The sequence below is a fragment of the Spermophilus citellus genome (genome assembly GCF_964194105.1).
Source record: "Spermophilus citellus genome assembly, chromosome: 10".
NCBI classification, from domain to species: Eukaryota; Metazoa; Chordata; class Mammalia; order Rodentia; family Sciuridae; genus Spermophilus; species Spermophilus citellus.
In genome coordinates, this window is record NC_138197.1 from 5,975,995 (window position 1) to 6,003,245 (window position 27,251).

The 27,251-nt window shown below is 31.5% G+C and overlaps 1 protein-coding gene across 1 annotated transcript; it reads right to left on the reverse strand.

Moving 5' to 3' along the window:
- Window positions 1-875: 875 nt before the first annotated feature.
- LOC308659080 (A-kinase anchor protein 9-like) lies at window positions 876-26,895 on the reverse strand (the record flags this gene model as incomplete). The annotated part of the gene is made up of 14 exons (XM_081312073.1): window positions 876-1,337; window positions 1,794-1,934; window positions 3,641-4,711; window positions 5,108-5,287; window positions 5,622-5,774; window positions 11,286-11,390; window positions 11,761-11,937; window positions 14,804-14,923; window positions 15,934-16,166; window positions 18,660-18,872; window positions 20,186-20,348; window positions 24,426-24,782; window positions 25,539-25,631; window positions 26,782-26,895. Coding segments are annotated over 14 exons (3,582 nt in total), but the record flags the coding sequence as incomplete, so codon positions are not given.
- Window positions 26,896-27,251: the final 356 nt, after the last annotated feature.

A 27,251-nucleotide genomic window follows, 5' to 3' on the forward strand; every position in this document is an offset into this window, starting at 1 on the left:
CTTAACTCTCCATCAGAAAAAATGCCCTTTGTTCCTTAAACGTCTTATTTATAGTTCAACTGATTTTTAAAGAGATTTTGACTATACTTATAAGTCATCAAGAGTTGTTCTAAAGCAAGGAATCAAGACTCATGCTAATATAAAGTGTTCTAAAGGTTGAAGTTCTATATATTTTTAGTATATCCTAAAAAATATTTTGGTCGTCAGATTCTGGGTCTTGTGAAATTTGGACGCTTAAAACAAAACAAACCTTTAACCAACAAACAGACTTCAACTATAATAATGAGAGTTTCCTAGTACTACAAGTTACTTGTGTTAAACACATGAATTTTTTGAATGAATGAATGAAGAGATAACTACTAACTCAATCTGATATTAGTCCACAGTTTGTGGGACTAGTAGGAAAAGAGAATCATTAATAAAAGTTAAAAAAAAAACCTGTAAAAGTAGACTGAATACAATTCAAACTAAAATGATTCAAAATCTCTGGATCAGAAGTGAACTAAAGGAAGACAGGGTAAAGAAGTTTTCTCATAATGAATAGAAAATCCACTTCTGTTATCAAGTATGACACTTCAGGTATGTTTTTGAGGAAAGAAAAGTAAAAGATCATTGTTAGGATTTTTTTTTGGATCATTCTTAAAAGCACCAGGCAGTAATAGGGATAATGGTTGTACTAAGTGATCAATCCTCTTCCTCACCAGTATCTGTATGCCTCACCACTTTCTACCATGCATTACCTCAGAGCACCTTCCCACATTAGTCTTCAATCATGTATTTTCTATGAGAAATCTACTGAATGAAGAGGTAGTAGGGGAATTATTTTGGGGTGGGCAGGATTTGAGGTGATAAATCATGTCTTGAATACTCTAAAGTTAGTTGCGCTGCTGGTTACACTCCTCTGTCAGTAACTCAACAGCAACATAATGTTCCCTCTTTAAAGTTTCAGTTTCTGAAATATGTCTGGATTCCATATCCAAAATTTCAGCGGCATGAAGTTCTTGTATGTGTTCAATTATTTCAGTAAATTGCCTAATTATTTCAGAGACTTTTTCTGAGGAACAGCTAGTCTGTATATCAATTTGAATTCCTGCGTTTTTAACAAGAATTTGTGGTGTCTGGTTGCTCATGTTGACCTTGAGTATTTGGTCCGTTTGGGATGCAGTGTTTTTACCTACTTCAATAGGAAGTGGCTCTAAGCAGATGTTTCTGTTTGTTGGTACTTCAGACTTATCCTCTTTTATTAAGAAGTGGGATAATTTCTTTTTTTCCTCATCAAGTTGATTCTTAACTTGGCTTAAATCTCTCTGAAGAGATGCCATATTTGTCTCTTTTACCTGAAACATAGATAAATTAAGTTGAAAATCTTACAGTGGAGAGGGAAAGAGTATAATTTCATTTATATGTTCACTTGCCTCAGAATAATAGGAAAAACACTTTGGAAACTGTAATACATATATACTTTCGCATGTATGTATGGTCACAGGTTACTACAAAATTGAAATAATTTTATTAGCCTTTACTTTTGTTTCTCAAGGGATTTAAGTTCTCTTTAACAGCAGTTTTTCACTTCCTTTACTAAAAGACTAGAGATTAAAAGCATTCTTCTAATATAAAGATTCCTAGCAAAACAAGCAAGGAGATGGTGAATAGATTTATAACAATGGAATTTTTCAAAAAGACTTATAAATTTAGTTTAAGTTATGGCTCTGGACTTGTTTCTATAGGACATTTTGAAAGGGAATTAAGATGGGTAGAAATGAATGAATTAGGAGTTATGTTACTTGTCTTACCAAAAGCTCTTTTTGAAGTTTTTCTGTCCTTTCTTTGAAAGTGGCAAGTTCTTCTTTGGTAGCCACCAACTCGATTCTAAGAGCCTCAAGTTCTTCAAAAAATCCACTTTCTCCACTGGCATTTATTAACTCAGTAGTTGTCTGGATAACAGTAGAAAACATAAGAAATACACCATTTAAAAAAAAAAAAGCTAAGTTCAAAGCATTTACACATTCTAATGAAGCTTTTCCAAGACTGACTGCCTAGGGGTTTTAGTGATAAATGCTTTTTCAACAAATAGTGAAACATTTTAAGAACTATCGTTTTGTATTCTTAAGGAAATAAGAAAGATTTTCTGGGAATGAAAGACGAATCATGCCATTAATATATATAACATTTATAAATTATTGATAAAAGTATTCTTTGTGCCACTCAAAAGTTTCATATTTATATTACTTTCCTCAAAAGATATGAGCTCAAAGATAATTATTATAAGTTATACCTAAAAAGTTATATTAATATTTTAATAATTATTACCTACAGTAATATGCAATTCCAATGAGCTAGGAAGAAGAAGTATAGTGAATGAAATTATTATCCTTTGCCAATATAAATTAAGTAGACATAAAATCCCAATGTATCAATTAATCTTCTGGGGCAGGTAAGACTGAACTTCTGGTACTTGAAATTGTAAGTTTATTAAGTGAGGGAACTTGAAGGAAAAAAGTCTTTGTCATGTCTGTCATACACTAAGAAATAACTGCAATTTCTGATCTTGTAAGTAGAATTAGGTCAGTTACAAATTTTTCCTAAGAAGAATAAAATCTATTATGAGGCATAAAATTTGCCAAGCTAATAACTTGTTACTCATATTAATTCAATATGAATATATTTTGATATTTTTATAATTGTATCTCACCTACGTAACTTTCACAGATTTTATGCCAAAATTGTTTTTGCAAAATTGTGGTATGACCATTTTATGAAGCTCTCCCCCAACCAAAAAAAAAAATTGTGCTGGTATTAATTAAAAATCATCTATTAATAAACTGTCTTCGGTTCAAGATTAGAATGTATAGAATACTCATGAATATACATTATTGTGGTGGTGATGATTATGGGGTGCACTATGGTACTTAAAAGAGATGATGACATAACATACTTAGTAGAGGTACATTAAGGGGGAAAATATCCACAGAAATTCTAGAGGACATTTGCTAAATTTAATGTTTCCATATTTATTTGAACTATTCTAATTAATGACAACCCTGATTGAATAAAGATGTTTGAAGATCACAAAATGTAATTTGGGCCCATTATTCTAGTGATAATAAAATAACCCTATAGTGTTAAATTTAATCTGGTCTCTATACCTTGAGTTTCTGTGTAAGAAATGTTACTTGTCTGCAATATAACTTGGTAGGAAATCAAATGAACAGAGTATAATCAACTACTAAGTCTCAGCCAATGATAGTAGGCAACTGTTTCAGCCAATCATAGGCAATCAACCAATCAAATCACATCCAAACAAGGTCTAGCCATGACCAATCAAGCAATTTCTGAATTTTATGTGTGAGTTCTGCCTCTAAATACCACCCACTGTTGCACAGTGAAACTGTTTGAATCTCTTCTGGTTCTGAGTGTTGCACAATGCATGTAGCACTTTTTGCTCAAACAAATTCTTTAGTTTGTCTAAAGTTCTTTAAGAACAGTATGATTTTTTTTAATAAAATGCCATTATGTATAAATTGGTAGGTGTCAGCAGAACTGTTTGACTTAGTAAATTACCAATCAGCTTAATAAGCAAAGGAAAAAAAAAAGAGTTTCTTAGGGTATTTTATGTGAAAAACTCAAATATAAAACTAACCTTGAGAACAAAATCTCCGTGAGGGCTTCTTTTCCTTTCTTTTCCTTCAAGTTTTTTCTTACTGTCCTCCAATAACTTCTGCAGTTCTATCTGCTTCTTTTCTTTTTCCAAAGCATTTTTCTCTGCAGTTTCTACTTGTTCTTTTTTTGAAATCAAAGTAGTATGCATTTCAATCACTTGTCTTTCTAAGTCTGATATTCTCAAGGTTAATGCAGACATATCTGACTCCATCTTGTTTTCTGTTATTTGATTTAAATTCTGCATATTTTCCTTTTCAAGTTCTGATGAATCTACTCCTTTATCTTGATAGAATTTCACATATTCCTGAACTGCCTCAAGTTGGACTTGACTTACAAGAGCAGCAGCTACTTTCTCCTCAAGTACTTTCTGTAGGTTTACAATCTTCTTCTGAAGCATTTCTGTTTCAGATTGGCCTTGTTCTTTTATGTCTTCTATCTGTTTATAACACTGGATAAGTTCTAAGTCCTTTGCACTAACAGAGCTCTCAAGCTGTAGCAGTTTCGTTTCCAAATTTCTGGAAACTTTGGTGCTTTCTTCAAAAGATCTGAGATACATCTTGTTCTCAGGGGGTTTAAGAACATCTTCAATATGGATTACTTCCAGTTCGGGTTGGTCTTTGCTGATATCATCTATAGTCACGCTAACACTTTCATCTGGTATACTTTGGATTTTTTCCTTAGGGTCATGTTCTCTCTTCAAGTTGACTAATTCTTGTGTTAGCTGATCCATTTTAAAATTGGTTTCTTTAAGTACATTTTTTGTGAAGGCCATTTCTTCATTAGTGATTTCTACTTGCTGTTCCAAAGCCAGCTTTTCAGCTATAACCTTTTCTAACTGATGTTTCAAGCTGTCCTCTTGTTCTGAGGGGGAACTGGTATCCACCAACATATTCTGTTCAATATATGACAATTCCTCCTGAAGTTTTTCAATCACTTCATTGAGCTTGTCTGTTTCTTCTTCTCTATTTTTCTTCAAACGTTCTTGATCACTCTTCAGACATTCTATTTGGGCTTCAAGATCCCTTATCAGTTCATTTTTTTCTTCAAAATCCTATTAGTTAATGAAAAAGGGAAACACAGAAAAGTATGTATTCATATTTTAAAATTTTGTTTTATTTTAGGGTAAAAACTTAAAGATGATCAGGCACAAAAGCTGTATGCTTGTCAGACACATTATGTTACAATAATAGACCAACAATATAGACCAACACCTCCCTTATCACATCAAACAAAGACCTTATTTAGAACATCATTCTGGAAGTTCTATTAAACATAAGTGGCTTATGCTTTTAGTATTTGATTCTCTATTAGGAAAATGTCAACATTAGTACATTTTATTGGAAAGGATAAAATACTGAATTAAGTCTATAACAGATGGCATCCAAAGCTAATTACTCTATTTAACTATATTAGATTTCAGATAATAACCAATTTTAAATGAGTATACCTTGTTATCTGTTGTAAGTCTAATTTGTTGATGAACGTCTCTAATTTGCTCATTTAATCGATCAATTTCTACCTCTTTTTCCTGTATTATTTGAGCAAATTTCCCAAATAGCATATGCTGGTCATGAGTAGAGATAGCCTCAGGATCCTTCATGGCAAATCTCAATTTCTCCATTTCATCCTAGTGACAAAAATAACCATCATAGTTGGATGTATTCATGACATGGCATTGTTCACAACATTGTTTCAATTAAGTCTTATAAAAAATACATTTCCTACAATGTACAAGTAAAAAAATTAGACATAATGTAGATCAATAATTCTTGAAATATTTTCATAAAAGATCTCAAAAATTTAATTATGAACAGAAAATAAGTTCCATGCAAATCTATTTGCTTGCTAGTGTTCTTCGAGTGAGTATTATTTAGATCTGGACTTAGTAAATGTTTATTATAACTACATAGGAGCAAAACTTATTATCTCTTTATAGAAAAAAAATTTTCTAAAATAGTTACCTTGAATAATTTATTTTCTTGTTCAAGTTCCTGTAGACGGGTAGTGAATTCCTTTTTCTGTATTTCCAATTGCATATGTAGTTGCTGAACTTCTTCATTTTTATTTTCAAGCTCATCTCTAAATTGCTCTAGTTGTTCTTGTAAGTTTGTTATCTTTAATATCAAAATTATGAAAAGTAAAGAAAAAAAACTTTACACAGATGTTTGTCAAGATAGAATTAAGAATGTTGGGGCTGGGGCTGTAGCTCAGTGGTAGAGCGCCTGCTGTGCACATGTGAGGCACTGGGTTCGATCCTCAGTACCACATAAAAATAAAGATATTGTGTCCAACTACAACTAAAAAAAATTTAAAAAAAGAATGTTGTATTTGCTTTACAAAGTACATATGCTTAATTCATAAGAATAAAGGAAAGTGGTTTTCTAAGCCAGCCATACCTGTATGGTTCCTAGACATGCTCACACTGCACATTCTTTTTTTTTGTTTGTTTGTTTTTTGGTTTGTTTATTTTGTTTTTGATTTGGCACTGGGGACTGAACCCAAGGGAGCTTTATCATGGAACCACATCACCAGCCCTTTTTTTCATTTTATAGTTTTTAGATAGAGTCATGCTAAGTAAGTTGCTTAGGGTCTTGCTAAGTTGCTGAGGATGGCCTCAAACTTGCAATCTTCCTGCCTCAGACTTCTGAGTTGTGGGATTATAGGTGTGTGCCACCGTGCCTGTCACACTGCACATTCTTAAACCATCTTGCCCAATTAGAAGACACCTTAAAGAAGGACACCAGGAAACATTTTCTACCATAAGCAGAAAGAGTCACAGAAAGGAGCAGTCCACATGCTAACTCTTATGTTAAATTCAGTTAAAATTAAGTTAGTTGCTATTGAAAAGCTTAGAAAAATTGTAGAATTAATTCAGTTATTCTAGTATCAAATAAAACTAACTTAATATAGTCCCACAAATATCTAATTATAATCCATTGAATGCCCTGGCTGCTTTGTGGTTTGATTAAGCAGATGGAAGCAGAGATACACAATAAGGTCAAGAGATCCTTAGGTCTGAATTGCAGAGTAAGTTAACAAAATAATTTTAGTAGAAAATCAGAGAGCTCTTACTTATAGGAAAACAGAAATTTAATTTTTGAAGATAGATTATTAGTAATAAAAGTAAAATAATCCTCTTTGATGGTTATCCAAAAAAAATGAACCTGATGACGAATATTAAGAGCTAATTATTGCTCTATTTAAAAAAATGGGTTTGAGGACATTAGCAATCACTTTAGCTCACTGCTTCACAGCTACTTAATATTTAATAAATGAATTTATAAACATATATTTACTTGATGATCAAAAATGTTGCATTAACAGCAACCTAAGATGCAGAAGCAGTGTTTAGTAGTAACTGGCTCAGAGCCAACTTTAAATCATTTAGTGCCTTAAAGTTGAAAAGGGGCATATCTTGCTTATATACTGATACATCACATAATTAGAATCATTCTAGCACAGGCAAGGCAAGGCCTTAAAAATCAGCCTAAAAAAAGAAATCAGCAAGGAAAAAAAATCAGCCTAATATTTCTTAAACAGAAATGGTATCAATACTAAATAATGGCTATTATTTATAGAGAATTACTGCTAGGCATGGGTACAAAGTACTTTATATATTGTTATTTTTTAAAAAGCCTGTAACAACCTTAGGAGCTCTATTCTATGATTAACCCCATTTCAGAACTGAGGAAGGGAGTTACAGCAAGGAGTAACTTGTCCTGAGGTCACATGTCTACTATGTGGTGAAACCACCTTTTGAACCTGGGGAGTTCCAGTCCTAAACTATAATTTATCCTGTTTCTAATAACTAATGTCTAAGACCTCTACTTAAATTTTTTTTGTAACACTGATATTGAACTCTGTAGACACTAAAATACATTTAGTGGTTGTACATATATAATTTCCAGGTTAGTTTATTGAAAATTGTGATGACTGTATCTTCTTCAAAGTTATCTGACAGTATTTACACCTATTCTCTTCTATAACAAATTTTAATGACAAGGTATTATAAAATCAACATACACATATTTATTTAAGTAAAATTGCTGCCCCACCTCACATGACCTTTTTTTTTTCCTTGTAATATCACTTAATAGTCAAATTCTTAGATCTATGTCTTAAAAGCCCTGCTACTCAAAGTGTAGTCTCTGGAGCAGCAGAATGGGCATCATGTGAGAGCACGTTTGATGCACAGAATCTTGTGCTGCACTCAAGAGCTGCATTTTGGAAGCTGAGGTTGTGGCTCAGTGGTAGAGCGCTTGCCTAGCATGCGTGAGGCACAGGGTTTGATCTTCAGCACCACATTAAAAAAAAAAGGTATTTAGTTTCTCTACAACTAAAAATTTTAAAAAAAAGATTAAAAAAAAAAGACCTGCACTTTATCAAGATCCCCAGCTGATTCATATGCAGAGAAGGACTGGTTTAAAGTACTAACATTTTTTTATTTTAAGTAGCTGAACTTTAGACATCACATCAGACTTTAGTTTCTCCAAATGACACTATGGAACATTCTTGTTATTCAAGCAGACTCTAGTTTCAGGCTATCTTATAACAACACCCAAACCAGAACATTAGAAAGGTTTAAACTTGTTTTACTTATCTACCAATTGATATCTAGACTATTTGGATGACACTGATTTGTACCTATTTGAGTCTTATTTTATTTTGTAAGTGTTTTTTTCTCTTAAAAAAAAAGTATAGGGGCTGGGGTTGTGGCTCAGTGGTAGAGCATTTGCCTGGCATGTGTGAGCCACTGTGTTCGATTCTCAGCACCACATATAATCAAAAAATAAAATAAAGGTCCATCAACAACTTAAAAAAATGTTAAAAAACTTATATATGTTCCACTAATTAGATAGCATATTCCTTGAAGTCTGGTGTTGATTTCACAACTGAACAAAAGTGCTCTACATTCAGAAACAGCTTAATAATAAATGTTGAATGACAGTCTTTAACATTTTTCACTAACAAGCAAAATATATTCAGTGTTCTGGCATCATAGCATCATAGGGTTCCAGAATCAGTTCTTTCTGTCTGTACTAAGTACTAACCTCTCTTAAGGATCAGGTCACACATTGGCAAATTAGGAAATTTTAGAACAGAATCTATTCCCAGGGAGAGTGTTAAGGGTTAATGGGACAAGGCATTTAATATACTTTCTAGCCCTCAGCCCTCAGCAAAGTTAACTATTATTTACTATTGCTATCTGTAAACTAGAGCTCATTAGTTCTACAGAGAGCTAAAACTTACTGATCCTTTTCTCAAAATAACTATTGTCTCCACAATATTTCCTTCTCCTATAAGAAGCTGTTTTCTTCTTTTTATTCATCCCACATTTCTAAATAGTCTAATGAACTTTCAAAAAATGTTTTATACAAATCTAGGTTTTAGGAGTATTTGAACGTCTCAACTATAATGATACATAAAGATATCTTTATGTTTATACTCAATAGGATATCTGAAAACATTTGCCTAGTTTTCAGGATAGAATGCTTAAGTTATTTTCATTAAAAGACATATGCTTTAATTCTACATTCATACCTCTCATTATTCAGTTATAGGTAAGGAAGTGAGTTCTGATAGAATACTCATTATAGTTATTTAAAGCAAGTAAATGAAGGTCAGCTGTTATTTTAATTTGTATATATTCACTCAACATCTTTGGCTCTGGGTCTCTATCTGCAAAAACTGAAAGTCAGTTAACAGATGCTCTCTCTATGGTTTCTTATAGTTCTGTACTACTAGTACTATGATCCTGAGTAAAAGGTAGATGTTTATTAGAAACTTAATTCAGGAAATTAAGGTGTTAGTAGATATATATTACATTCAAATGATAATAAAAATAATAGGGCATGGTGGCACATGAATGTAGTTCCAGCTACTCAGGAAGCTGATGTGAGAGGATTGCTTGAACCCTGTAATTTGGAGTTTATAGTCAGCCTGGCACTATACTTAATGGCTTCCATCTCAAAATACAAAAACAAAAACAAAAAAACCCTGTGTGTGTGTGTGTGTGTGTGTGTGTGTGTGTGTGTGTATGTATGTATAGAATTAGGGCTAAGGAAATAACTCAGTGATGGAATGCTTGTGTGAGGCCCTTTGAGCCCCAGAACACACACACAAATGAAGAGAAACAACTAGTAAGCTACATCAAGTATCCTTAATCAACTACCACTACTTTTAGATCCAGTTGTGAAGGTTCATATTTTGGGGGAGGAGATTATTCAGTATTTAAGATAAATCATTAAGTATTAATTCCTTTCAAATATACAGAAATAGTTACACACAAAAAAAATGTGCTCACTGCTTCCATGAAAACTCCAAACTTAATAAACAAGAACTTCTCAGATGTTACATAAAAATGGGAAAACGATCCTTCTCATGGATCATTTCAACTATAGTAATTTCTATGGATTCCTTTTTTCTTCTTTGAACTACAAATTCACTGAACCGTCATTTTAGCTGATGTCTAAATTAGTTTTATAAACAGATTTCCAAGTACTTATTACCAAATACTTCTACGATATTTAAGCAAAATAAGTAATTGTTAAAATAAATTTAAATGTTCTGAGAAAAATTCTATGGAAAGAGACAAAAACATAATTAAAAACATTTTAAACATTTAAAATTATTTATTACTATACAATGTTGAGTATTATATGTTTTAGGAAAACTACTAGTAGACAAAGAAAGTTAAAATTACTATAGATCTAAAGGTAAATTTTCTTTTCTTGTTCTCACAGGGGTATTATTATGTTGCCTAGGCTGACCTTAACCTCCTTGGCTCAAGTGATTCATTCTCCTGCCTCAGAGTCCTGAGAAGCAGGGACTACAGGCACGCACCACCATGCCTAATTGGATCCTTCTCTTTAAGAAGGAGGGAGAAGGGCAACACAGGATAACTTTATAGTTACTTTCTTGTTATTATTATTTTGTGGTGCTACAGATTCAAACCCACATTGAGCTAAATTTCCATTCCTAGTTCATTATTAATCTTTTAAGCACAAGCTTCATATGTTGTAAAACAATACTATCAATTCTCAGGGAAAAGTTTAAAAAGAAAAAGGAAAGCAAGCAAACCCAAATTCACAGTAGAGAGGAGCAAAAACTCAATGCCCATAGCACGAACAGGAGCAAAGAGATGCTGCCTTTTGTCCTAACTACTACATTTCTCCACTGTCCTCTTCATTCAGCCCGTACCTGCTAAATTATCCTTTCTCCCTCTCTAAATTTCTTCTTGCTTCAAAGTGCTCACACTAGTTATCCTCTCAACCTGGAATAAACTTCCTTCATAAGCTTATCAGTTCACATGTTTATTGTCTTGAAGATCAATTTAGGCACTGAATTGAGAAAGTCTATATTTTGGTTTTAGACCACAAACTTCATTTTGTTCAAATGATATTTTCAAGGTAACTGATTTTAAAATAACTCAAAACATATTTTGTCATTTAAAAATAAAGTGGTAGAGTGCTTGCCTAGTATGTGTGAGGCACTGGGTTCAATCCTCAGAACCATGTAAGTAAATAAAACAAAAGATATTTGCCCATCTACATCTAATACACACACACACACACACACACACACACACACACACACACACACACGAAAGAAAAAAAAGTCCTTACCTCTTTCTCTTTTCTGTCGATAGCATCTCGCTCAGCTTGCAGTTGCACTTCTAGAGACAATTCTGCTTTAGCTTCTAAGGCTCCAAATTGTTTCTGGTCCGCTACCTTTAAATATATAAGAATGTTCTCAAATTTTCAGACATTAAATACTGATTATTCAGAGTGTGTGTGTGTGTGTGTGTGTGTGTGTGTGTGTGTGTTCGTGTTTCCTTTTGGATAAGTAGCAATTCTCTCTGACCAGTTAGGAGGACAAACTCTACATTAGTGAATATCAAAAAGTTACAGATATTCAGTCTTGAATACATTCATAGAGTCAAACAGGAACTTTTGACACTTAAAATGCATTTCTCAGATAAAAATGAAGGCTCTTCCCCATCTGCCCCCACCCTCAAGCTTTCTTATTCAAGCTCTGATGTTTGTGTATCAAACTTTTCTTCATTAAAACACTTAATAAAGTTAACTCAAAATGTCACACCTTTTGAAAATTGTCTGTGCTAACAAGTAAGGCTTGTTCCAGTTCTCTCACTCTGAACTCTAGCTTTTCAATTTCTTCATTCCTCTCTTGTACATCTCTCTGAAGCTGTTCTTTTGATAGAAGCAGCTCACTGCACTTGTCTGTTTTTTCTTTTAGATCACTTGTTAACTGTTCAACCTGAAAATATAATAAACAAAAAAATCTAAAAATTTGAAAAGTTCATAACTTTTAATTCATTTCAAAAATCATTTTTTTCAAAAAACATTTTGAAATGCTATATTAATTTCATTTTTTATAAGGATAGCAACTATTATCTCAAACAAAGGTTGATAGTTCCCAAGTTGATAAGAACTAGGCAGCACTAGTAAACAACAAATATTGCTTTTGCTCAACCCTTTTTAGAAAAATTTCTTTCTCTTAAGACTAAGACTTTAGCTAGGAAGAGGGGAAAACCACATTTTGAATAATGTTGAATTATCTAGTAATGGTACAATCATACTAAGACCTATGACCTTAAAGATGGCAAATTTGTAGAGTACTTACTGACTTGCTCTCAGAATGTGAAGTAAGATAACCTGAAAAAAAATCTTTCATGAATTATTTTTTGATAATAGTTATTTACAAAGCACTTTCAATCTATACATTGCACCATCCCAGAATAGAGATGAGGATGGGTGGTAAGAGAGAGCTGTACATTTAGTGTCTTAATAGTTTCTCCTGCATCCAAAATAAATGATGACACATCCCAGAACTTATCCCTGAAGACTGATATGCAAGTGCCTTCAATTCAGTGGCTCTGGGATAGAAGAATACAGGAAGGATTAATAAGATAATTTATGAAATTAGTTCTGATCAAGAGGGAGAGGAAGTTCCTAAAAAGATAAGTGATGGTAAGAAATAAAAGAATACTGCCTTTATTCAGTGAAATACTTGGAGGCAATTATACAAAATGACAATCATTATTCAGAACATTAAAAAATGCAAGCTTAATTATAATTACAGGATTAAATTTTAACAGTAATAAAGCTACTGAGAATAATAGGTTGACTAAGTTTTGGATTAAGTTCATAAGAAAAGGCTATAAAACAGGTACAATGAAATGGCATATTATAATGTTTTCACAGTTGGAATTTTTGGGTCTTCAGAAAAACAGAAGCTGGGATTAGTTCTGGCAGGGTAAGCAGAGAACAAATGGGTCACAATGTTCCTGAGGAAACTCAAACATACCTTAAAGTTTCATGAATGAGATAGGTCAACTTTCAAATATTTTTTAAAAAATTATATAGTAGAAAATGGCAGTCAAAGTTCTAGATCTTGAATTATCTTTTGAGTTTCAATGAATAAGTCACTGTTTTTCAAAAGCTAAAAATACATTTGTTAGAAATAAGGGCAATGACTACAAACAAGGGGAATGATGACTTTTCTGCTATTCTAGCAGATTTAAAATTTCATTACAATGAACTTATAGGCATTTTATACTTCATTGAGGTACTTTTAAGAGAAATGAATCAAGTAAACTTCTTAGAAATTGTAGATAATTTTCAGCAATAAAATTATTTTCAGAAATAATAGTAGTTGAATTTAAGTGTTAACTAAGGGCCACACTAATACTGCTATGCAGTGGGAGCTATTACTGTCTTTATTTTAGAAATGAATAAATAGATTTAAAAGGTTAAGTAGCTTAGTTACTGTCACACATCTACTACATAGCACAGCCATGATCCACACTGGGATTGCCTTATCTCAAGCACAATCTCTTTATAACCAGGATAAGCCATCTTTAGAAATATATATAAGTGATATACGTATAAATATGTATAATATTTCCCATGTAGCATTTGTTTAATAAATGTAGAGTTTTCTGTATGAGGAAAATGGACAGTGGGAGTGACAGAGTAGAAGCAGGGAGACTGGTCAGGAAGCTACCTCACACATATAGGCAAATAATAATGACAACTAAGACACAGGGAAATGAATAAAGCTGAAAAGAATAAAAAGATATAGTATAAATCTGATCCATTAATGGTTTGGGTTCAGGGCTGAGAAGGAGTGGGACTGAGGAAGAATTCTAGAACTTAGCAAAGAAGATGATTTAGAAGGCACAACATTTATTGAGATGAAGAAGGAATAATTTTATTCTTGTCTTTTTGATAAAGGCTATTCAGGAACCAAGAATATGATTCCTGGATATGTTAAAAATGAGACATCTACGTGGAGACGGAGTAGGCAGTTGAAAATTCAAGTACAGAGTTCAACAGAGATGTTAGGAATAAAGGAACATCTGTGGGGCAATTTACAGATGACTGGGAAGAAAATGTAAAAACAGAAGAACGAGGACTCTAAGACTAAGTCATGAGGTACCCCTCATTTATTTTGGGTAGGCAGAAGACAAATAAATACTGGAGGAGAGAGACCACACTCTACAGTAGGTGTGTCACAGCAGTCAAGAGAAGGCGATACTTATAGAAGACTGTAATGAGTGTCTCTAAATGGTTGAGTAGTATTAAAGACAGAGAGGTGATTACTAGATACAGCCAAGAGGCTTTGGGTAACCTTCATAGGAACAGTTTAAATATACTAAGGGGTATAAAATTCCAAGAAAAAGATGTTGGAAACTTCATTGTAGTGGACTGTAAAAGAGAAGAGAAAGGGAAATAATTAGTAAAGAGTGACTACAGAGAATTATCAGTTTAGTTGGGATGGGAGTAGAGAACTAGGCAGAGAAGTTTATTTAATACTAGAAAATATATAAAGATGGAAATAATTCCAAATTTAAGTACAACATTTTTATGTTTTGTTTTTTGTTTTTGATGGTGCTGGCATCAAATCCATGACTTCAGGTATGCTAGGCAAGTGTTCTACCATGAACTATAACCCCTAGTCCAATATAAACATTTTTTAGGGTTAATGACCTCCTCACATTTAAGTAACATTCAATGTCCTGATTTTTAAGATTTATACCTTATTCACTTTTAAGTTTTTCATAATGTAACTCTTACTTCACACTCAAGATACAAATAGGCAATACCAATAAAATTCTTACCTCTCTAGTTTGATGTTCACCAACAGGCTGGATTCGAGGCACAACCTTAAGTTGTTGTTCTAACTTCTGTATTTCTTGTTGGAACACATCTCTCTCATGTTCTCTGTCAATGGCTTGCTCCTGAAATTGAACAATAATAAAAACAATAGTAATTGAAGAAACAATATTTATTAAACCGATTATCTCTCTTTAGTTATAGGTTAAGTTTGTTTGAAAAGAAAGGACTGATGACCATGGAATCACAAAGATTCAAAAATATTTTTGGTATGACACATTACCTATTTGGGTTCTTCCACAAAATTTAAATACTTAAAATTTATTTGAAGTACATTTGTTTTCATTTAGGTAATGTTAAACTCAGAATGAAATAATTCTCCTCCATCAATGAATGTACTTGTACAATGGAGAAATTACACTGCTAACTCAGTCATTAAGCAAATAAACAAACTGTCTGGTAAATCAATTTCTTATAATCTTAAGTTTTATACCTAAAATTATAAATAGTATAAGACTCTAATTCTCTGATATGTGAAGAGAAAATCTGGCTTATAAGAAATCTTAAAGAAGAATATCCGTGTGAAATTAAAGATTTAACATCTTTTTGGAAGAGAGCAATGGAAGCTTGGCAACTATTCCAGTCCAAGTGCCACACTGTTGTTACCTGTGTTCACACCTTTTGAGGTGGACACAATGGTAGACAATTAGCTCTTGGAATTCTTACCTGCTTTGACTACTGATTAAATGAGAGACTAGTAGAAGATTAACTATGAATTTTGGAACGTTAACTAGTAGGGCTTATTCACAAGCTAGTGGCACAAGTTTTGTTGTTGTTTAGGTTTTTTTTTTTTTTTTTTTTTTTTTTTTTTTTGGTGCTGGTGATTCAACCTAGGGCCGGCCTCATTTCATTCATGCTAAGCAGTACTCTACCACTGAGCTACATTCCCTGCCCTAGTTTTACTATTTTCATTTTGATTGTTACATAATAAATTATTGGAATACTCTCTCCATTGGTGTAATACACACATAAGCAAAAATATTAAGAGTCCCTATAATTTAAAGTTAAAATAATATAGAACAGTATCACATAGTATTCTACTGAGAAAAATCAATATCAAATTGCAAATACTTACATCTAAAAATTTTCTCATTTTTTCTAATTGCTTTTCCAGTGCTTGGTTTTGCTGTCTTAAATCCATTACTTCAGCATTTTTTTCTTGTTCCATCTCTATAAACCAACTGACTTGCTCTTCAACATCTATTTCCAAAGCTTTCATTTGTTTTTGAAGTTCATCATGTACTTTCTCAGCCTGACACTGCAATTCTAGCTTTTCCTTCATTAATTTTTCTGTCTCATGTAGTAATTCTGTTTATAAATGCAAAAGCATTCAGAGTTAATTATAATTAATGGTGCTTTTTTTGCTTCCAGTAAATTTTACCTTCATGAAATAAAGACTGAGAAATATTTTAAGTCCATATTAAAAAGTAAATATTCTCTTATAGAAATAACAAAATATCTTACTGCTACACATACATAAACTAGTATTATTAAAATTATGCAGAATTAACAAAAAGAAAGTCCCGTCACAAAAACACCATTTTTGTAAAAACATAGCAAATGACAAAAAAGCCACTTTTCACTATTAATAATAGAACAAAATTGAATGAAATTTAAGCATAGAAAAAGAACATTTTTATTTACCTCACACAAAAATTAATTCATTCCAAACCCATAAATCACTTTCATATGTATACATAATATACACAAAAATCACTGTAAATCTTTAAACAAGCAAGGAAGAGTTGTAGAAGAAGAAATATGACTAGACCCAGAATTTCCTGTTATTCTTACTCCTTATTAGATCCATATTACTGAGTTGTTTTTGCATGCTCACATGTATGTGCATCAAGGGAAAACTGACACGTGAGAGGCAGTGTGGTTAGCACTAAAAACAGACTATGTCTTCAAATCCTAGCTTGCCTCTTTTGTTTTACATGATATTCAATATGATGATCCTTGGTTTCCTTATATGTAAAATGGGAACTATATCATTGCCAATCTCTTACAGCAAATTTGGAATCAAATGAGTTAAAATATGTAAAACAATAACTGTAGTATAGTAAGCACTATTGTGTTAGTATCATTATTAATATAATAATAAAGTATAAAAGAAAAAGTAAACCAATCCTCTAATAAAGAAAATGGAAAGAACTTATCTCTAGAATCTTTATACTAACTGATGTACCAACACTATACTCAGGACAAGGAATCAACAGAAAAAATTTTTCCTTTGAAAACAACACTGATACTAGATGTTAACATAAAGTAAATCAATCAGAAAGCCTCTTACTAAATTCCATTGATCTTTTTACTACCATCATTTTATAAACTTCCTGACTTAGAAGAGGATTCTGGAAAGTCATAGACTACAAGATTTAATATATTTGTTAACAAAAAAAACATTTTCTTTGAAAAATTGAAATTGTTTTAATTTTCATGCATAACAGATAATAAGATGATGTCATTATCAATCTCAGTTGTTAATTTCAAGTGAAAATGTGAACTTTTATAGTAAGACAAGTTGTTTTGTTGTTAAAGAGAACAACTTTAAGAGTGAATCACAGCAGCAAAACTGCGAAATTAGAGACATGTTAGTTGGTTGAAAATCCAAGGGTTACTCAAAATTTGCATCTAAATCTACCACTCAAAAATAGTCCATGCAATTGTACGCACACGCCTGCTTCAGGTGCTGCATCGACTGCAGCATCTACTAGTCCTATGAAAATAGAAAACAAGACAAGACACAACAAAAATATTATACATATTCTATTGGCTAAAATAAGATAATGCATGTGCCCACATATATATTAGAAAGCAGACGCTGAAGCCACTGATTATTATCACTGGAGATTTTAAGAAGTTCCAATATTTCTTGAATATTTTACATGTATGACACAAAGTTTTTCCCCATTAAAAATTACAACCCTAAACCCATGTTAGACTAATTTCATCATTTTACAAAAAATGTATGTTGTATTTCTTAATTGATCAAATGAAATTAGACAAACAGTTTATAATTCCAACTTATGTTTACTATAAAAGTGAGGACACAATAAACTGAATTTAAATTTTTACTATTACAAAGATTGACATTTACTGCTAAACAAACTTTAACGTCAAGATATTATTTAATTTCTTATTTAAGGAAAAATTAAGGTTATTTATAAATTTAAATTCTCTTTGAACTCCTACTACACTAGATGTCAGCCTGCTTCTAGCGCCATTGACCTTTTCCATCTATTTGGCTTGCAAGCCCCAGACCTGCTTATTACTAAAACAAGTTCTTAGTTATTTAATCCGACAATACATTTTTGCTGTCTCTTTTCTATTAAAAAGCCTAAAGCTTACACAATTTATAAAATATTCTGCCCCATTATTTGTAACCCTCTCTTGAGGCAGATTTTTGGGGTTAAGTAAAGAATTGTCTTTTCCTGTTAACAGTCAACATCTGCCAGAGATTAAAAAAGAAAGAAAAGAAAACCCTGGTTCTACTTGGTTGTCTAATAAGACAATTACCTATAGGTATGTTTGGTTATAATTTTTTTGAATATACTTTTTTTAGTTGTCAGTGGATCTTTATTCTACTTATATACAGTGTTGAGGATGGATCCCAGTGCCTCCCACTTGCTAGGCAAGTGCTCTATCACTGAGTCACAACCTCAGCCCACTCTGCTATTATTTTTCAAGTTCCTATATGGTATATGAATAATGGCATTGAAAAAAAGGGGGGAAAATCATTCTTAATGTTTAAAGAATATAAATGAAAAGAAAAGTGTTCCAAAGTCTGAAAATACGTACGTTGTACAACTGGACTTGCTTCTGCTTTCATTGCCGCCTTCTGTCTTGACAATAATTCTTTTTCTGCTTGGATTTCTTGTTGTTCTGCTTCCAATTCTTGCAACCTATTACCTGCACATAACAACTCCTGCTCAAGGCGATCTATTATATCAGTTTTTTCCTGAATTTGCCTTTCAAAAAGAGTTTTTTCATCTGCGTAGCCATCAATGATACCTGTAAGATAAAATGAACAGGAAATGAAATTACAACTCATTTAAATTTGAACATTAATATGTTTTAATATGAACAAAAGAGCTGTTAGCAAAACTTTAAATCATTCCAACCTATTAAGAGTCTTGAATGAATTTGCTATTAATAGCAGCAACTTATTGACTTTTTTTTTTTTAGTTGAAGATGGACACAATACCTTTACTTAGTATATTTTATGTGGTGCTGGGGACTGAAGCCAGTGCTTCATGTGTGCTATCAAATGTTCTACCACTGAACCACAACCCCAGCCCTTAACTTTTAATATGTACATTTGATTTAGTCGTCGTCTTCTTTTTTGAGTACCAGGAATTGAACCCAGGGGTGCTTTATCACTGAGTTACATCCCCAGTTCTATTTTATTTAGAAACAAGGTCTCACTAAGTTTCTTAGGGCATTGCTAAATTGCTGAGGCTGGCATTGAGTTAATAATCTTCCTGCCTCAGTGTCCCTGGGCATGTCACTGGGATTACAGGCATGTGCCACTGTGCCTGGCCTAATGCAGTCTTCTTGTTTACCAACCTGACATTAATGTGAAATTTCTCTAAACTTTCAAATACTTTGCTATACTGAAGTATCATCACATTGTATATGCGTAGTTCACTTTAGTAAAATGATAAAAATAGACAAGTTTCTAGCTTAATGTAAATCAGATATTATAAATCGAATCACAATTCTAATAGAGTAAAGAGAATGGGAGAGGGGAAAGAAGACGGGAGGGAAAAGAAGGGGATCATGAACTGAAATTTATTTCCATGCATGTATGAGTTTGTTGAGATGAACTCAGCTACTATGTATGACTATGAAGCTCTAACAAAACATTTTCTCTCAAGTTGGTATTTTAATTCTAGAAGGTTAAGGTCAATACCACAGCATGGGGGAAGAGGCAAAGCCCAAGGCTTTAGAGGCTTAAAGCCTATGGTCACTATTTAATGGTTACCTTAAACAATTCAATAACATCTTTACCTTCGGTTTTCTCATTTTTAAATTACAGGCATGTCTTAGGATGGTGGGATCATGGTAACAATTCTCCACCATCCATTTCTCTATTTTCTAAAATTCCTTTATATTTTCAGTAATTCTACAAGTTCCTTTTATATTTAAATGTGTATATGCAGTTTTAAAAACTGCTTGGAAAAACTCTGAAGACAAACTACAACTACTTTCCAATGGCTGCTCTAAATTAGAGTAGATTTGTTTCTGAATTTGGCTGTACATCAAAATCTCTATTTTAAGATTGAAGTTCTGCTACTCTGACTTGCCAAAGGCAAGGTACTTACCCTCAGCCTTACTGAGCTCCACTGCCAGCTGTTCTCTGGCCCTAGACTCTTCATGAAGGCGCTCTCGCAGTTCTTCTTGGCATTTAAGGAACTCTGTTGCCTGTTGTTTCTGTTTGAATGACTCACACATCAATTCTGTTTGTGTAACTTTTGCATGTTCAAGCTAAACAAGAAGGGAAAGAATACATAAAGGAAGATGAAGTGTTGGAAAACCAGTGTCATTTTCCATTAAAGTAAGGATTTCAAATAAAAGACATATTTCTGACTTACAGTCACTTAAGACAGTTCTAATGCATGTTAACATTTGTGGGTAGGATAAGTCAATAGTAGACTCCACATTTGTTTTGAACACTTTAGAATTCGGAGGCATTAAAAATATAGCCTTCTTAGAATGCTATCATTGGCATATACTGACTCCATTTTTAAAATAGTTTTTAAGATGGTAATACACACTTGAGGCCAAAGCTCTCAATCGCCATAACTTAATCATTTGTGTGAAATTACAAAAAAGCACTAACTTTGCTTTAGTTATCTGAGCTTTTATATGTCACCATCTACTTATCTGTTTTTACTAAAACAACTACATGCAGAAAAAAAAACCTCCACAAAAAACAAAAAACTGAGCTCAAATGTTTCCAGTACTTAGCCCCAGAATTTTAAGAAATAATTGTATGTATTGACAACAGGCTTACAACAAGTCTCTTAAATAAATTTTGTAAATTTACATAAGTTTGTGTATCAGAAAGACATTACTGCCATGTTTTAAGCTTAAAATGATAAAATGTAGTGGTTTCTAAGGTTTCTAATTAGACATTAATAATGTATTATAAAATTAAGATAATATTTAAAATCTTATTCTTAAAGACTTCTGCTCCTCACACCTGAGTGTTATTGCCAAACCAAATCAATTTCCAAAATATTCAGTATACAATTATTGTTTTTTTAATTTAATTCATTTTTTTATGTTGTAGATGGACAAAATACCTTTGTTTTACTTATTTATTTTTATGTGGTGCTGAGGATTGAACCTAGTGCCTCACACATGTTAGGCAATCACTCTACCACTGAGCTACAACCCCAACCCCAATAATTGTTGTTTTAAAAGAAAGTTTAAATTTTATTTATAACCTATTATTTAAAAATGAGCATAGATATAAGACTCATAATGGAAAATTAAACATAAATTTTAATTTGTAACTAATTTCCTAAAATATCTGTGAAAATATATTGTTACTTTAAAAAGGAAAAATTTTATGAACATGTTCACTTTTAACTACCAACAGTATTTTCCTTTAAATGTGGATAAATACTATATTTTAATTTTTACTATAAAGAAAATGACTATGAAGTATACATGCTGTACACAACTACTCTCCTGAATTTAGTCAATACATTTTTTAAAATACATCAATTGCTTCAATATGTACATAATTTTTATTATATACTAATGACCTAGAAAATACATGAAATATAGAGTTCAAAGTTATAACTAAAAAAAGATGAACTATTTTCCAAATTTACTACATAAATTCAATAGAGTATTTACAATAAAATAAATATTTGCTTTAGATAAATTTGATAAGTCTTTGCCTCTATGCTCCATTTCACGACAAGATCTAAACCACCTTCACATACATTTAGATATTTACCATGAAATCATGAAAAAACCCTTCAGTTTTAGAAACAAAGCAAAAACCTCAAGCAATCAAATAAGTAAGACTAATATATTTTATTTACAATAGCAATTGGGATCCACTGCATTTGGGATAAGAGTCCCCCTTAAAATTCTCATTTACATACTTTACACAATAGCTTCTATCCAGTTAAGGTATGATTTACTCCTAATATCTATAATAGTATGAATTATATAAAAATTTTAAACTCAATATTTTCAAAGTATTTAGTAAACTCACCATTATACTTAAAGTATGGATAAGCTTTAGTAAAGATTATGACACTTAAAACAAAAGTTGTAGAAGGGGTAACAACACTATTCTAAAAACCATCTGGTCTGTTAAATATTAGCTAGCATGTACAGTTAAAGTCACCAAAGTTATAAAAAGTGCTGAATAACTTGTAGTCAATCATTCACAACATATTTGAGAATCAAATAAACCTGGAATACTGAATATGCAGGTATCTTTATGCTAAACACCTTTAGCAATGTTTATAAGTTTCACATTAAAAACAGAAAAAAGATATTTCTCTACAGAATTAGTTGACATATAGAAAACTAAAAATAAGTTCCTTATGGTGTAAGAAAATCTAGAATCCAAGTTTGCTTTTACCTTGCCTGGAACTACTGTCAGTATGTCATGGATGTAAACAATTCATTTAGCTGGTCTAGGTATCACAATACCTATTCTCTCAAATATAATCATTCCATTTTTATTCCCATTTTTATTCAGGATTGGATTCATAAACATACAAAAACAAGAATCTTAAGACAAGCAGAATATTTTTTAAACAATTCACCTGGCACTGGAGAAGTGTAATATTATCTCATTCTGCTTTCTGGAATTAAGAACACAGCCAAGTTGGGACTTTTAGATCAAATTGAGCCCTTTGATACATTTAGGATGAATGGGCAGCAGTATATACCAAACAATAACAAAATAAGGTTCTATTCCGTTAACCTTATTAACAATACTTAAAATTTCATTTCTCATTATACTTATTTGTTAGTATATTAACAACATAAAGCATCTGAGTTTTAGTTTTATTATTAAACAAAAGCATAAATCACTTTTTTAAAAAATTATTTTTTGGTTGTAGATGAACATAATACCTTTATTCATTTATTTTATGTGGTGCTGAGGATCGAACCTAGTGCCTCACCCATGCAAGGCAAGCGCTCTACCACTGAGCCACAATTCCAGCCCATAAATCACTTTTTTTAAAAAAGTATTTTTCTTACTTATAATTCCAAAACAACATGAAGTTAATTTATTACCACCATATATGTTATTTTCCAAAAGGAAACAGCTACTTACCAGATAGTTTAGCTAAAATCTAATTCTAACAGAGAAAAACAAAATACTCAAGATTCTTTATCCACCCCCTCCAACTCCCACCCCCTCCACTTTTTTTTCCGCCCATACTAGAGATTGATCCCAGGGCCTCACACATGCTGGGCAAGTGCTCTACCACCAAGCTACATCTCCAGCCCCTTCTCCTAATAAAGTTATAACTCCTGATATTTTATAATGGGGAAATAATATAAACAACAACAAAATATATATATAAAGTTTATAGGGCCAGGGTTGTGCGCCTCAGTGGTAGAGCACTTGCCTAGCATGCATGAGGCACTGGGTTCAATCCCGGGAACCACATAAAAATAAACAAATAAAATAAAGGTATTGTGTCCATATACAACTACAAAAATATTTTTAAAAATTAAGTTCACAAAATAAAAGAATTTTGCCTATTTAATTTTTATTCATTGGTCATCATAGTATTATAGAAAACTGCTTATTCAGAGAAAAATTATAATAAATTTTATTTGGAAATAAATACTTTACATTTATGAGTTTCTCACTCATGACAAGTCAATAGGTTCTATGAATACTTCAATCCCTTAAGATACTAATTAAAATCATTCTGCCTTGAACAGCTACAGCTAAATTAGTTTTCATAAACATTTCACAAGTTTTGCATTACATAAAAAGCTGACAGTTTTATTTGAATACTCCTCTGAACAAGATATATCTATCGTGAACACATAAAATAAATTTGAAATTCAGATAATTTTAAAAGAAGTAGAATTTATTGTTTTCTGATAAAGGCTGCAATTAGTTGGGGTAACAGATCCTCAACTAACAAGAAAAAAGAATTAGTATATAGATAATAAGATACTTTGAATTGTCTTCTTGAATTCGTAGCAATTTCCTTTTATGTTCTTACATTTAATTGAGCAAATCTTTTGGCCACAGGTATTACCTAGTTATAATATAATTAACCTTCAATTAGTTTAAATAAAATTAACACAGGTATAATTTACAATGAGAACTTAACATGTACTATGTCCATAAGACAACCAAGAATACTATGACCTGACTTATTTTATACTTCACACCAACATTGTTTCACTTAATCAAATACCTTATAATTAATAAAACACATTAAAGTCAAGACTGGACTTCATACTTTCATTCTCTATTAATCAGCATTATTGCTACTGTTTTAAACTGAAGATATTTTTATAAGTTTTTCTTTTTTATATTCAAAGAAGCATACTTACAGATTCGCTAACTATAAATGTTTTGTCTTTGGAAAACATTTCTTCTGAAATAGTTAGTTGGTGGACCTCTGATTCTACTATATCATCAAGATGATCACTGTTTGGTAACAGAACTTCTCCATCTTCTCCTAACTCTTTACTAAGTGGCTTAAATTCTTCTTTAAATTTCATGTCCAATGCATCAGAGGTCTGAAGATCAATTTGATCCTGAGATAATTTCATTTCATTAAAATAATGTTTTTCATTTTGCTGACAGAAAGTAAGTGCTTGTTTTGATGACATAGTATTTTCTTTTCCCTTTGATAGTCTAGATAGTTCAGTTTGGTGAGCAAATGCAACGCTCATTGACACAATGACCTAAAGAAATCAATCAATCAAACAAAAAGGATTAGATTTATAAATACCAGCTGGATTTAAAAAGTGGGTCATTATTCAAAATTATATGAATTAGAAAAAAAGCCTGGCCTCATAGTTTTAAAAACAAAAATAAATCCTCTGATAAAGTGATACAGAGATAGGCTATTTTTCAATAAATTTAACATCAAAGTGTTTTACTGCCTGCCTTTTAAAATAAAACAAGCAAAATTTTTCTAACTATAACATCAATAAATGCTCAGTAAAAAAATAAAAAAATAAAAGTCTTTATATTTCTTCCTTCCAAGAAAATTCACTTGGCCATGAGTGATAATGTTCCGTGACAATCCTCCATCAGTATCTGTAGTTATTATCTAACATTACAATAATTTATCAGGGTAATACAACCACTTTTTCTCTTCATAACTTTTCCCTCATTTTTAGAATGCCAAACTCCTTCACAAGGTAACTATTTACAATGTAACACATATATAAAAACTTGTGGCATTCTGAAAAATTGTAATTACCATTCTATATCAAGAAAAAAATGTTCTTCTCAATGAAAAGCACCGCAAAACATTATATGAAGTAGCAATTATAGTTGATGCTGTTATACAACTGTTTGGTGGACTATATATGAAACTTACAAATAAAAACAAAGTACATACCATCAAAAAAATCTATGCTTTTTTTTTGACAGTTCAAAGATCAAGAAAATCTATAAACCAAGAAAATCTTCCAGATAAACTATAAACTTACCTTAGCTATTTCTTCTTCTAATCTTTCTTGGTATTGTTTTTCCAACAATTTAACCATATTTGTTTCTTGTTTCATTCCACATTCATTAGAAAACTAAATTAAAGGGTGAAATATGACAATTTACACTGATTTTATACCATTAATTTTAAGGATGTACTCATTATTCCAAAAATATCACTATTTTTGGACACTTTCAAATAAAAATAAATTTCAGTTATCTTTAAATAAAAATATTAATCTAATAATCCTACGAAATAATTACACTTATTATAAACTTAAAGATGCAAAGAGAGAAATATATTTACATATCTGTAATTATTAGCATAAATTCTAGGGTGGGTTAAGGATACTTAAATATAATTAATAAGACATATATATATATATAAATGTATATTTATTTTAAGTAAAATGTTAACAAGTGGCTATGTTTGATAATGAAATTATGAGCAAATTTTCTTCTTGGTATTTATTAAAAGAACACAATTTTCCACATACAAATTATTTTTATCAATTAAAAAAAATAAATCTTCTTTTAGAAATGTAGATATACTGTCAACATGAAAGTATTTGTTTATTTACAAATTATTTGAATTTCATCCAACAGACATTTAATAAGGGATGAGTGTGGCTCATATCTCTTCTTAATATCCAGAATGAGAAAGGGCAATAGGCAGTGATTTTAATTTTTACTAGAATTTAGAATTATTGAGTGAAGATGAAGATGCAGTTGGGGGTTTGAAAAAAGTTTTGAATAATACAATGTTGAGGAGAGGCAGAGAGTGGTTCAGTGGCAAGCACAGTAAAAAAAAAGGGCTTTTCTATCATTACTTCTGTTGGAAGATGGCCTGATCCATTATTCCAGCCCTAGCACCTTGGATTTTAGGGAATCCTATACACCATTCTGAAGATACCCTCTGCTTCCATAAGAGGAAGAAAAGACTATGTTGGCCATGGTACTGAAGCTGATTTATTACACAGTTCATAAAGAAATGTTACAAAGAAAAAAATTAAACTGTAACAAGGAAGGAATATTCTCAAATTTATCTCTGTGTTTTTCCTATGCTATGAAAATATTTCTATAGACATTCTGAATCTTTTACATAAGGTATTATCCTCATGCTTTATGCTTAATCTTAGCCAAATATTTACTACATAATTACAAAACTGAAGACATAAAACTGATAGTAAGAAAAAAGTATCAGTGTACATAACTGTTTAAAAATGAAGATTAAAAATAACATACCTCTATTGCATGATCAATATTCTTTTTTAGACAACTTCCAGGATGTACTACTGATTTCTGTACATCAGATTCTTTAATTACCACTGAATCAACAGAGAAGCTAAATATAAATGAAAAAGTATAAAAAAATTAGTGTTATGTGTTTTATCCAAAGTTTCTACCATGCATAATGTGTACTGAGGCAGTGGGGAGACAAAAATGATAGTTCCCCCAGGGTTACAAGTATTGTAACTTAAAACATTTTTACTAAGTTTTCCATTTAAAAGTAACAATGAATATTATGTCATTTAATGAATTTCAGTATAAATGTATGATAAAAATTTATTATGTAAAAAAACATTTTTAATAAGTCTTTTAAAAATAACATCTTAGATATGCTTATATAGCAACAGTGTACATAATATAATATACTATATACACTGATACTACACACTACTTATATACCTAAGATATATGATACATATTATTCA